Here is a 14,370-nt window from a genome sequence, read left to right as displayed (position 1 = left end):
TCCACTTTGGTTTCTTGAGATCACTCTCATTTGTCTAACAATGTGTTTTTAATAATAAACTGGCCGATGAAAGAGTGTTGTGAATGATGTTGTTCATAAGTCTCGCAAGCCTTACTTATGCGCGGCTTCTCGTTCAAGCCTCATCCATCCCAAGGCGCTTACCGTCATTTTTGTTTTTCTGTTATGTCACGATGGCCAAGCTTGGGCCCGAAAGGCCCAAACTGACGGTGGCCAATAAACGGCCAGCACTCGCGAAGTCGTAATCAATGACAGACTAACCGCAACGGTGGTCAGGTGTTAACACGTGTTAATCCAAAAACACGTTTAAAAACAAAATATGGTTTATTGTTAATGCTCCACCTTAATGCATTCACAGAGCACCATCGGTGTCATGTCACGAGACAGAGAATCCATTCGGAAATCTCGTGTGCGGGCAGTGCAACCCCCCCCCCTCCCATGTGTCTGATATGCAGCAGGTTTTCACGGAAACAACTTCTGAAAGAGTCCTCAAGTGACCTGTTTATCTTTGACACGGTAGAGGTTGCACCTTCCCACACACCCTGATATTATATTGGTGCCTGCCACGTGACAGTCACACCGATATTTCAATCTACCGATTGCACCGGGTACTCATCTGAGGCCGAGTCGACCTAGGGGGAAGCCCCAAGACTGGTTCAGGTCATTGTCAACGGTGTTGGTGGCCGCGAGCGGGAATCGAATTCAGGCCGCTGAGTTCTTCGTTCGACGCGCTAGACGTTGCGTTAACCCCCCCGCCCGCACGACCATGCTGCTCATTGCATACTCTGCTCGTGTCTTCACCGTGCACGTGTTTGGCATTTAATAAGTCTCGGCCCTCGTCGTAACTCACTCTCGCCGTGGCAACGGATAAACAAAGATTACGGAATCGCAAAGAAGACGCCCCGTGCCCATTTCCGGCACAGCTGCCCCCCCCCCGTCCTTCCCCGCACGTGTGCAATTGTGCTGGGTGAAGGATTTGTTTTTCTCCCTCCTGACAGTAATAACAAACAATTGAGCACATTTGGTGACGACGTTGGCATCCTCAAGAGCGCAGGCCTAGCACGAAGGAACATGTTGTGTTTCACAGACACAAGATGCCGCAGGGAGGGGGGGGGGCGACGTTTGCTACGTGTCTAGAGGTAATGGTCCAGATGTCTTGTTACCCCCCCTCCCCCCACAAATTCATTGACCCCTAACAATTTTTGCTCCTTTGCAAATTTATACATCTTTTGTTTTTTCTTCATAAACCTTACATACAAACATTTTATAATTTTTTGGAGAATTAAATGGGGGGGTCCCAAGACATCTGGACAACACTGTAGAGTAATCCCAACATAGAACAAAACATTGCGGTGTAAATTTTTTTAAAATCGAATTTGCCAAATGTGGACTGTGGAAGAGCCACAATGGCTCTTCCACGCTGTTATGGAAGAGGGGGGGGGGGTACCCACCCTTTACCCCACTGCACGTGACCTACGGATCGACTTCACCACGGTGTACCCATGGTGGGTGGACAGAGGCGGAGGGATTTAAGAAAATAATCCATTCTTTCAACTATATTATCAGGATTGGAATATGCATTCATACTGGCAAAATCTGATAAGCTATAAAGCTCTTTTTCACAGGTGTCCAGTCGGGGCGGGTCAGAACGTTACAACAACAACAATACAAACACACAATAGGAGTGCAAAGTATAGGAAAGGTAAACAAATCGCTTAAAAATATATACAAATAAAACTAAACTATTTTTGTCCTATCAGGCAAAACCCACTGAGCTATTAACTTCTTGTTCCGAAGCGATCTGGCCGCAGATGATAGCTCACGGAAGTGGCTTATCACGTGGAAATCTATAGCAGCCAAATGTAAGTATCTGCCTGCAAGAGACAAATAAAACGCTCGCGCACACACGTAACACACACACACACACACCCCACCCACAACATCATCATCACCATCAGCCGTGACATATCCACTGCTGGATGACGAGCCTTGGTGAAACTCACCCGAAGGCGGTGTCTTTGCGGCGGCGAGCGACGGCCAGGAGCAGGGCGAGTAGGGCGAGCGCCGCCACCACGGCCAGCACGCCGGCCACCAGCGGCGTCCAGTCCCAGTCGGCCCTCTCTGCCGCTCCCAGATTCGCACCCACTGCTGCGGCACAGCAACAAGGGCGCGGGCGCATTCACGTCAACGCAGGCCATGCGTCGATTGTTTTGGCTTTGTTATCAAACTCCAGGCATCGCGACGCGCCACGGCATGGCACGAAGCCTTCCCGTGCCGAACTATCTTTACCTCCTGCGCCCCCCCCCCCGCACCCCCATTTAGCCACAGTCAATCTACTGCTGGATGAGCGCCTCCCCAAGTCACTACAAGGCATTGCCCAGTGCCTGCGCGTGGGCCGATCTCAATGCTCCGTCTCGACGGCGGACGTTGCTGCTCGGGCTCGTTGCCTCCTTTTGGCTGCCGCTCTGTCATTCATCAGTCGTTAGTCCGTCGTTATGTGGCCTGCACGAGCACCAGTTGCTTCTTTTATGTATGTATGTACGATGGTGAACTGCTTTCGCACCGTATGTAGCCAACTGCGATAATCAGAGGTGGGGGGGGGGGGTGTCAACAAACTAACACAAAAAAGCGTTCTCCGTGCGACGTGGCCCGCCGGCGGTGGCTGCGGCGGCGCATTCACAGTTCGAATCTAGCGGCCGCCCCTGGTCATCGCCGCGGAAAAAAAAAAAAACATGCGTCATCCGCTGAACGACGGATGCTGAAAATCCCGTGGCGTCGCTCGACGTTGAGAATCCTGTGCCGCTGTCACGGTCCGAATTTGCAAACATTTTTAAAGAAGGCCTGCAAATTTATTCAATTGGGATTACACGCAGCAGCAATCGTCACCCCCCGCCCACCCCCCGCACTGGCAGACTGATGCCCCCTCGCAGGCCACGTGTGGAGCCAACCGCATGCCGCACAGGGACAGCCGCCACTGGGGCGGGTGGGGGGTGGCCTTCGACTGTTCAAAATGAGCTGCGATGTAAGGTGCCTTGGTTTTGCCGAAGCCGTCAAAGCGCCGAATGAATGCAAAGATGGTCGTTATTATTGTGACGAAAATTGGACGACGTCGTCGTCACCGCGTCGTACTCTCGGCACGGAGAAAATGGGATGCAGCAACGGGGGGGGGGGAGGGGGGGGATCACGTGCGCCCGAACTCGACAACTTCACATTTTATGGCTTAAAAATAATTATTGCAGCTGCTGTAGCTCAAGAGATCCACATTGCTCACCCCACATCTTCCCCCCGCCACCCGCACCCCCACCCCCCCGCAAGGGCCACGTGTACGCGCCGTGTTACGGACGGGAGACAGCACGCGGCATCATCGTGTTAACCTCACCTGGAAACGAGCGCCCTGGCGATGCCAACTACCTTTTAGTGGTGAGCAGTGACTGCTACTGTTGCTGCTGTTGTTGATGTTTTGCGTAAAAGTTATTTTAGATTTTTAACGTGCCATGAAGAAGGGACATTGCAGGAAACATTGCCTAAAGGCCGCGGCGGTGGTGTTATTGCCACGCAACATGTCGAGTCGTTGTCAACGGTGCTTGTGCATCACTGCCAACTTAGAGGCGTCGTCGTCACCCAAACACCATTGGAACCTCATTTGCCAGTAGCAAAATATGATAATTGTTTTTTTAGCCTTTTATCTGGCAACAAAACTGACACCTTATTTTACAACAGAGGTGGGACAAAGTCCAAGTCGAGTCGCAAGTCATCAAATTCATGACTCGAGTCTGACTCGAATCCAAGTCACATGACTCGAGTCCACACCTCTGTTTTACAAGGAGTCATGTTTGCATTGACCACAATACCTGCAGTCGGAATGCAAACAAAAAACACAACTCTGATAATGTATGCACTGTCCTTGAAATTGATTGCACCTTTTGGCGTCATCTGGTCCAACACCATGTGAGACTAGGCTCTAAAGAAAGCTGTCTCGGGTGTGGACCAATCAATTTCAAGGACAGTGCATACATGATCAGAGTTATGTTTTTTGTTTGCATTCCGACTGCAGGTATTGTGGTCAATGCAAACATGACTCCTTGTAAAATAAGGTGTCAGTTTTGTTGCCAGATAAAAGGGTAAAAAAACAATTATCATGTCACCCAAACAGTTTGCTTCGAATGAGTGCCTGGCGCAATGGTGCTGGGTGAACTTCTCCAGCGCCGGCGAGACAAGAAGTGGTCAAAGCGCAGAAGCACGAGCCCACACTGTCATCTCCGAACGCCACGGCGACCAAAACAGGCGCTCGCCAACAGCGCTGACACAAGCTACAAAAGGAACTCTTTGTTTTTCGTGCTGAAATTAATTTGATTAATAATATACAAAACCAGACTAGTACGCGCGAAAAATTATCGTATCGTTTTCTACGCTTTGGTTGATAAAGACATAACACACGCGCTGTTTGTTTTGCCCAGAACGTGTGCGGGGTTTTTTTCATTTTTAACGGCAGATTTAGCCAAGTTTATTTACTTTGCGCATGCCAGGCGGCGGGTTTAAAATACAGTAAAACAAAACGAATCATGAAAGCTTCTTTCATTGCTCGAGGCTGCGAGGTTTTTTTGAGTAGCATGGCAGTGGCTGTGGCGCATCCGGCACTTTGGTGGCAAGGGTTGGTGGATCAAGCAGAGATTTGGGGACATTGGGGAAACTCCCTGCTGCCGGAAGGCGAGCTGGTCGCCAGGAGATGGCAGTACAGCAAGCGGGGGCCGTGCACCTCTCTGTGTGGAGCCGGGCTTCGGGTGTTCGACTGTTACCCCCTCGTGCGTGTGCGCGCTGCGTTGGGCTTTGCGCATGCGTATGTTGAGCTTTCTCGCGCACCGTATGTTGCCAACCGCGCTGCTCAGAGGTGCGGGGGAAGGACAACAAACTTAAGACAAAAATTAATTCTGAAGAAATTCGTTTTAAACTCAGATTTATAAGGCTCCAAATATCGGAAGAGCGTTCCAGACGGCCGCAGAGGTGCATGGGAAAGCGCGCGATGACCATTTTTGTTCGATGGTTTCCTCCCACGCGACGTCGTGGAATTCATGGCCAAACGTTCCGATGTAGCAGGACCCTCCTGAAAAGAGTCTTGGGACTCAGCGAGGCTGAGTCCCAAGACTCAAACAAAAGGGCGTGTTATAGGCTGCTGCGGCACTACGTTTCCGGGGTCAGCAAAGGGGCAGTGCAGAACAATCCGTCGTTGTACTGCGCTTCTGCGTTCCCACCTCGAGGCAAGTCCGCCTTCACCAACCGGCGTTGACCACCGCGGTGAGGGACAGTCAAATTAACCCCAACGACCCCGCACGGCGTGGGGAGCCCCTCATCCAGCAGTGGATTTATAAGCGAGCTGTACACACACGTTCAAAACTCACAGGCGGCATCGGGAAGCACATCGGCGGCGACAGCCGGCTTGGCTTACACAGCAGCAGCATCAGCAGCAGTGTCTGTAGCAGTGTCTGTAGCAGCAGCATCAGCAGTGTCTGTAGTAGCAGCATCAGCAGTGTCTGTAGCAGCAGCAGTGTCTGCAGCAGCATCAGCAGCAGCATCAGCATCAGCAGCAGTCTCTGTAGCAGCAGCATCAGCAGTGTCTGTAGCAGCAGCATCAGCAGCAACATCAGCAGCAGCATCTGTAGCATCATCAGCAGCAGTGTCTGTAGCAGCAGCAGTGTCTGCAGCAGCATCAGCAGTCTCTGTAGCAGCATCAGCAGTGTCTGTAGCAGTATCAACAGCAGCAGCAGCATTGGCAGCATCAGTGTCTGTAGCAGCATGTCTGCAGCAGCATCAGCAGCAGCATCATCAGCAGTGTCTGTAGCGTCAGCATCAGCAGCAGCGGCTGAGTAGACAGACAGCATCAGACCCCCACAGGCTCACGCACTCCCCAGGAATGTAGCCGGTTGTGTTCTTTATGTCCCCGCTGTAATCGCTGTAATGAACCCCGACAGCAGCGGTGGTAAACGCTGCAGGTCTCCACACCCGCGACAGGGGGGAGGGGGGGCGGGGGGGTGGTCACGCAATTCTGGAGAGCGATAAGGGAGCTTTTATTACCTCCTCTGATTGTGCAGCACTCGGCAAATCTTGCAACCGTGCGTCTGCGTGCGTCTGTGACGACGATTCGGTTCCCGCGCAACGATGGCAGCGGCGATAATTTCAGGAGCTCGGGGCCAATGTCGAGGTCTGCTGCGGCTGCTGGCCACAAGAGTTTGTGTCGTTTTGCTGATCCTACCCCTCCGTTGAAGGAGCCCAGACTTCAGTGGGTTTACGATGCGGTCCATAGCTATGGCCACAGTCACACGGCTCTGGCTTGTGTCTTCAATGCATCTCTGTATGTCTCTATGAATCTCTACGCGTCTCTATTGGGTGTTTCTATGGGTCTCTATTTGTCTCATTGGGTTGACGATATGGTCCACAGCGTGGGCTGCATGGCCCGAGTCGCACGCATGTTTATTGACTTTAATGCAACTTCATGGGTCTCTTCGTTTCTCAACTACTATTTACCATTTTATTTTTTTACTAAGTAAAGCCCACTCGGCTATATAGCTCTTTTTTCGAAGCGACCTGGTGATCACAAACGATAGCTCAACGAAGTGGCTTATCACGTGGAAATGTATCACAGCCAAATACTCTAAATGCGTGATGTTGATTCTAAATGTGTTGAAAAATCAACACGACCACGTGGAGAACGTGCAAACTCCAAATATACAGCAGCAGGCGTCAGGGTCGGGATTGAACCCACGACCTCCTGTATACCAGGCGAGGTAGTTAACATCTCGCCACTGTGGCGCCCCATACAATAAAACTTGCCGTACTCGTCTGGGATTGGCACTTACTGGGCAATTATCGCCTTGCCTCTCGGTGCCTCCGTCAGTTCAGAAGTCAAAGTCCCGTGTGGGCTGAGCTCTCTCTCTTTGCCTTCCACTCGGCTAAAATAACCGCACCCAATGGTAAACAACAGCAAAGAGGGCCCTCCTCCCTCCCTCCACCACCCTTGAGTAGTAGATGTTCTATCTCACAGGACTCTGCAGGTCAATATGTCAATCGCTGTGGGCTGCGTTCTTCAACAGAGGAAAAATAGCAAAACTATACGGTATATATAGAGATCCATTGAGACACAGAGGCAGAGAGATACATTAAAGACACAAGCCGCAGGAGAGCGACTGCGGTTGTGCAACCCAAGCTATGGGCCGCGCAGTAAACTCACTGTGATCTTTCGATTTAAAGCTTTCGTGACTACAGGGATTCATCTTCTTAGTTCTTTCGGTAAAGTCATGTAGAAGGGAAATAATAAAATAATAAAAATAAAACATAATAAAATAAAATTCTCACGACGTTTAGGTCACAACGCAAGCAGCCGTCCTCAGGTGAAGAACAGGTCTGTCGGAAAGACAGCGTCTATCCGACAGACCTGTTCCTTCACGTCGTGAGAATTATTTTATTATGTTTTATTTTTATTATTTTATTATTTCCCTTTTACGTGACTTTACCGAAAGAACCAAGAAGATGAATCACTGTGATCTGTGCTCCTTTAACGGAGCAGAAACAGCGAAACGACACGAAGCTCTATCGTCGTGGCTAAGAGCAGCAGCAGCAGCAGCAGACCTCGACATTGGCATCTGTCTCCTGAACATTTCGCTTCACGTGCTGGAAGCCTCTTCCGGAACTCGATGAGCACATGGGGCGAAACGTCGGGCATCGTGCAGAACAACGTCCGCGGTGCGCCGGCGAAGGAGGCAAAGGTCATAAGAGATCCTTGTGGATATCACTCGCCGCTGATGTTCACCATGGCCGGGAATCGAACCTAGGTCGCAGGGTTCATAGCACAGTGGTCCACTAACCCCTGCGCCACCGCACCAAGATGATGCGAGCGGATGAAAATGTTGAGAAGTGTACATCTGTACAATGTCGAACATATTCATTTAAAATTGTAATATCATATCGCCTGCGTGTGGGCGACGATATTTATAATGTTTGGCTTTGACTTCCTAAAACAGCCACATCCTTCACTTTTCTCATGAAATATTGCCAGCCCTGAATACGCAACATTACCACATCCCCACAACCACAATACCCCGCCACGCTTCTGTATCCTCAGCCCCCCCACCCTCGTTCTTCCGCCGAACCTACCAAGGCTGCGTGGGGTGAGCCATCAGAATCACTCGCGCGGCAGATGTTCCACAATGTCTAACGCTTTGCGAATACGGTCGAGAAAGCGTCAGTGCCTTGGCTCCGTCCATCTGTGTGTCTGTCCGTAATGGGGTGGTGGTGGGCGGCGAGGGGGGAGCACCACAACTCTCGAGTCTTCTTCTTTCGTACGGCTCATGATGCAGAGCAACAACCACAATTGCACATTCAGGCGGTCAAGCCCAGACAACCACATCAGGAGCAGCGAGTGGAGCGTATAGCCACGATGTCTCCTTCGTATTTGTCGATCGGGGAATTGCGTCGTTACACGTTGTACGGTGTATGTTCTGGAAGACCACAGTTTTCAATTTTCCGTTTGTGCATCATCAGGATATCCACATCTACTGCTGCCATGGTTTGTGCAGTGGATGCGTTTTAGGGTGGACCATGAGCTTCGTGGAAGATCAAACCCAGAGATCTTAAGCTTTTGGTCTTTCACAATGTGTTTGTGAGGTCTGTTGAACGCCATTCCGCTCTTCCAGGCTTGAATATGCAGAAGAACAGCGTCTTCTTCTGGAGCATGTTCACGCAGTGCGAATGAAGCTTTGGGCTGGAGTCGTGCTCCCTCCCCATCGGAGACCTCGCCACTTGTGAGAACTGGAGGACCGGCCCACCGGATGAAAGCATTGGCTTTAATAAGTTGGGCCAGTTCAACGGCCTCCGTGCACACGATGGCTATGGAATGTCCATCTCTATACGGCCTCCGTTGAACTGGGCCAACCCTCCGAGAGCGTCGTGCACTATTATGCATGATTTATCCTTAAAACTTGCTTTCTTCATCGGCTTATCGAGGCAACAACCGGGCTCTGCGAAGGGAGCGGCGCTTTGATCTCAAAATGCGACGGAGAGAATCCGTGACGGCAGGAAGCCAAAAGCGCCCACGCTACCTCCTCTCAAATACCGGGTGATCCACGGACAGATACCCCACTAAAATAACAGGGGGGGGAATACCAAAGAACAACATTCTCTTTCAGAGTCTCCGCACGTTTCCCACCAAACTCAATGCACACGCTGGCTATGGAATGTCCATCTCCATAGGGTGGGCGGGCGATTGAGTAGGTGAGCGGATGGATGGGTGATGAGTAGGCGAGTGGGCGAGTGAGTAGGTGAGTGGGTGGATGAGTTGGTGATTAGGTGGGGTCGGTGAGTGGGTGTGTGTGTGTGGGTTAGAGGATCTGTGTATTTAGCAATTCACCAACTCTCGGACGCAACTATTGCTTATCCAAATCACTTACAAGTAAATCTCTAATCATTACTATTCAGTGGCCCAAAGGGACATTTGGTTGTCCAGTCCCCTCCCCTCCGCAGGCCTCTAGGGCTGCCCCTGAATATTCATAACCCCGGCTTAGACGTCACAACAAATGCGTTTCTTTATCTCTTTATATTTTCATTCACGGTGACGATCGCGCCTTTTCGCCGTCCGGTAGTTTTATCCCCAAAAAAGTCAAACATGGACGAGTTTATCTCTCCCATTCGTTCACGGGCCTGCGCTCACGTGTCTGTCCGGTCAGTAACCCAAGTGAGAATTTGTTTTGGTAACAATTTCTGCCGTGGCCGGCACGGGAAAGCACGGTAACGTTCAGTCCCCTGCGTCGGCAACGCATCCGGAAAACGTGAAGTCCGCCCTCAAAAAGGGACGTTCAGCTGGAAATCAAGCAGTGCACTCAGAAGATTGTTTTAGTGGAATTTCCTAAACTGCCGCAATGTCTGTAGAATTGACCGCTTTCGTGTGACGGCACGCGGCGGCCGCGACGCGTTGTCACACGTGCGACGATTGCGCTTGTGGGTGTTTGGCGGCGGGGTGGGGGGTGTACGGCGAGCGGTGGCGCAGCGGTTAGCGCGCCATCGCTACGAATTCAGCCGCCAGAGTTCGACTCCCGCTCACGGCCAACACCGGCGACGATTTTATCTGAACCACTCCTGGGCCGCCCTTAGGTCGCCTAAAGAACTTACAATTAGTGCGGTGTGTAAACATGGCCACTGGGGAGACAAAGGCGGCCGGGCGCGGAGCTGGCCACCCACCCCCTCGTGTGCCGTGCTGTCACTTCATAGGTGCTACTCGCTAACAGCACTTGCCCGAAAAGTCTGTCAAGGCTACACGGGGGACCTTTGTGTCTGCGAGCACCTATTACGGCCCCGCCAATGATATAATTTGTTTGTCTTTGGCGGGGAAGAGGGGCGGGGGTTGGACAGATCCGAGGTCGTGTCCGTGGTCGTCGTGGAGAAGGAGAACCGAAAGCCACGTCACCGCCGCGGTCATCTCCAGGAAGCTGCTCTCACGACTTCCCCGCACGTCGCGTTACGCGGGTATCGGTCTGACTCTCATCATCTTCCTCCGCCCTCCGCTGTCTTTCGTCGTCAACTTCGTTTGCTCGCCTCTCCCAGTGGTGCAGGTGGTTTACACTCTGCACCAGAGTACTCATTTAAGGCTGAGTCATCACAGAGGATTCCAACCCAAGATCAGTTCGTTTGGATCTCACTCGCCACTTCCGCAAGCCGTGGCCGGGAATCAACCTCGGTGCTGCCAGGTTCGTAACACAGCGGCGCTCATCACCAGTGCGCCACCCTTCACCGCGTTCGTTTGTGTGCAGCGCGCAATCTGCACTCAACAAGGACTGGGCGCTCCTGCACATGTGAAAGTTCACGGACTTTCATGACGGCAGAGCGATCCATCTCACTGCTGGGAAGGGGCGGGGGGGGGGTGTAGGGGGAGCCCCCAGGGTGACGTGGGCGTTGGAAAGTCTCCAGCCAACAACTTAAAGCCCCCTTCGTGTTTACGATAGTCACAGCCCACGGGCGGAGGACAAACGAATCGCAGAAACAACATCTCAGAGGCGTGGAAATTGATTCCTCGCTCCACGTCACGCGTTGGCGTCGCCGCAAAGCCAAACGCAGCTGCTAGTCGGGCGGACTGCTCCAATTACCGAGCCGGCTGATGAATTGCGAATTGCAGACCAGTGGACTGCGCACCACGGTACCACCACAACCACCAACCCACGCGCAGCCCCCGGCACCAACCCAACCCACCCACGCTCTGGATTAAGTGGAATTTTCTTGCTTGGCCTAAGTCAGCGTTGAATTTGGATTTATATTTTTTCATTTTCGTCCCAACCGTTTGCAGATCTGCGAGTAGGTGTAGGCGAGACGCACGCACACGATGGCGCGCGGTGGCGCGATCATCTACGGTAACGCAATCAATCGTAGCGGTGCATGGCAGGGCACGCGCCCTGCTGATGGGCTCTAAGAATGACGAAACGCGTCAGTGTCTCCCGCGTCCAGTTGGGGTGCTGGTGCTTCCACTTCGTAGTGGGCCAGTCCGGCCTCAATAGGTGCTCGCCGACAGTCAATCTGTCTGTCGCTTCAGACGCGGTCTTCAAGATGCAGACTTTAAAGATTGTTTAACTCCGTTTTCGTTTCTCATTGTCCAACTTTTCGATCAGTCCGTCGGAGCGGGTTGGCAGGGCAACAGCACGGCAAGTGAAACCGAGTACAGTATTTAAGGCAGCGTATAAACCATTCACTTTTCAGCTCACCGCTCACCACAGCATTACGGCTGTGCAATTGGCCGCCTGCTCGTTGAAGGCAGACGTCACCTAATTTCTGGGTTTGGGGGCGACGGGTGTTGCCACTGGGAGGGTCCAGGGTGTTTCCACGGTACAGCTTCATGATGCATACCCACCCAGTGAGATCATCACAGACGGAGACACGATTCGGATACAAACACTCGCGCACACGTGTATGTATATACGTAGGAAAACACACACGCATGCAAGTGCACACACGCACACAAACACAAAGATCACCCCTGTAGCCTTAACAGACTGTTGGGGCAAAAGTGCTGTTAGCGAGCACCTATGAAGGCTGGCACAGTACACGAGGCAGTGGGTACGCAGTACCATGCCCAACCGCCTTTGTCTCCGCAGACCATACCAGGTACTCAATTGAGGCTGAGTCGACCCAGCGAATGCCCAGCAAGCGGTTCAGAATTGCACTCGCCAGAGACGCTAGCCGTGGCCGGTAATCAAACCCAAGCTTGTCGCTGCGGTGATCTAGCCACCACTACGCCCACTCCTCACCACTGACGCACAAAGCAGGCACGCGCTATGAAACACCCGCGCACACAGACCGCCCATCGATTCATCGCATTCCACAGAAGTCTGCACTGCAGAACTAAATCCGAGGAAGGCACCCACACGAGCTCCGGTTTCACTCGGGTGCCTGCAACGCGATGGCAGTGACAACAAGCGCCACACATCCACCCACGACCGCAGCCCCCCACCCCCCCCCCAAACCCGCCACCACCACCCCCCACCACCGTGCCCATGTGGCGGTGTGCGGAGCGGGAGCCGGCGCGTATCTCAGCGCCGATGGCACCGGTGATTAACCTCCGCTGTGCTGCCGCGGGGGGGTGGTGGGTGGGGGGGCGTGGGGGCGTATGAGCAGAGTCACGCACGAAGACTCGGAGCCCAGGTCGGCGAGCGGAACTGCATGGCCCACGTCGCGTCGGAGATACCGCTGAGATCCTGGGTTCGACTGCTGTGGCCCAGCCACAGCAGTCGAACCCGGTAGCGAGATGATGGGCTCAGCTCGGTCACCAAACAAGTCGCACAGAGGTCCATAGATTTATATCGAGAACTATATGCTAACGTAGACACCACAATGCTCACGTACAGATCCTTGGGCTTATGTGGAGACACACTGATGGAGTTGTGGATATTTATAATTTCCGGGACGTGGCAGTGGGTGGAGAACGATTCCAATTCTACTGAAAATGAATAATACTCTTTGGTTCTTTCGGTAAAGTCACGTAGGTTTAAAATAAATCAGCGATTTATTTTAAATCGGTGATTTATTTTATTTTATACCTACGTGACTTTACCGAAAGAACCAAAGAGTATGGATTCCTGCAGTCACGAAAGCTTCAAATCAAAAATGAATAATGTTTGGGTTTACTGATGCGCGACAAACACTCCTTGCGGGCTTCTGTGCCCAGTGTGTGGAGAGAGAGGCTTATTGCAAGTTACTTCAGAAGCAGTTCCGTGACATCCTCTTCTTCTCTGGCATGAGGCGAGATGCCGCTGCCTGCGAGCGTTCCGACTGGAGACCCCCCCCCCCACCTTGCCTCCGTCTCGTGACGTGATGATGCGGGCGGCATTAGAATCAAACACGCGTCCGGGGTATTTGGCCGCAAAACATTTCCACGCTTCACTCGTGATGGCCAGGTCGCTTCTGAAAAAGAGCTACGTAGCTCAGTGAGGCCTTACCCCTTTTAAAATTAAAATAAAGTTTTACTCCTTTTTCCATGACGCCTCCCAAAAGGCCAGAGAGGGCGTGATGATGAAAACGATGGTTTGGTAGTGAAAACGTGGCGCTTGGCTTTTGCGCTGCAGAGGAAGTAATTCGCGCCACGTCGCACCCTGCACAACCTGCCTCGTCTGAGATTCCATCTGGAGCGTTTGGGTCAGGGGAGGATAATATGGGTGCTTTTTTTCTCTGTGTGCGTCTGACTCTTTGCGTGTCTGTCTGTCTCTCTGTTCGCATGTTGGTCTGTCTGCCTGTTTATCGATGTCTGTCGGTCTCTCCCCCTCCTGTCTGACTGCCTGCCGTTCTGTCCATCTTATTATCATTCTGTTTGTCTAAGCGTCTGTCTGGCTATCATCAAATCTGCTTGCCTGCCTCGCATTATTTTAGTTGTGCTCCATAGACTCAACAGACTAAAAAAGGTATGGCTAACATTTACAAACGTGATTTGTTACTTTGAACCTTACGACAGTTCAATTTTAATGTGCAATTTTATTGAGGGGCTATGCGCTGTCTTTGTGTGGTCTGGGACTATTGTTGTTGTTGTTGTTTTGCTGCCTTGCCAAGCTTGCATGTGGCGTTGAAATTAATGCACTCATGCAACTTGTACGTGGATTTGTATTTATTTTATTTTAGCGACTTGCTTACTTTTTCTCTATTTTGCACTCCTATCGTTTTTTGTTGTTGTTGTATCGTTTGTTGACGCAACTCGCTGACACGCCCATACTGGACACCTGTGGAAAAAGAGCTTCATAGCTCATCGGATTCTGCCTCCAGGATAAATTATTCATAATATGAAACATAATATCAACCAACTAAATAGCCAACCTACCTATTTACCCACCCGTC

The 14,370-nt window shown here is 51.8% G+C and overlaps 1 protein-coding gene across 2 annotated transcripts in view; it reads right to left on the bottom strand.

The window, feature by feature from the left end:
• AXL (AXL receptor tyrosine kinase) overlaps positions 1 to 14,370 on the bottom strand; it is a 72,265-nt gene that overhangs the window by 27,497 nt on the left and 30,398 nt on the right. The window contains exon 10 of one of the 2 annotated variants that reach the window (XM_078606206.1): positions 2,022 to 2,166. In XM_078606206.1, the coding sequence (XP_078462332.1) occupies positions 2,022 to 2,166 (145 nt within the window). The remainder of the gene's footprint in view (positions 1 to 2,021; positions 2,167 to 14,370) is intronic. The other variant, XM_078606208.1, reaches the window with a different exon arrangement.

This window comes from Lampetra planeri, chromosome 25 (assembly GCF_965212315.1).
Source record: "Lampetra planeri chromosome 25, kcLamPlan1.2.h2, whole genome shotgun sequence".
NCBI lineage: Eukaryota > Metazoa > Chordata > Hyperoartia > Petromyzontiformes > Petromyzontidae > Lampetra > Lampetra planeri.
Note: the sequence above shows the minus strand (reverse complement) of the source record. Positions and strands in the feature narration are given on the sequence as shown.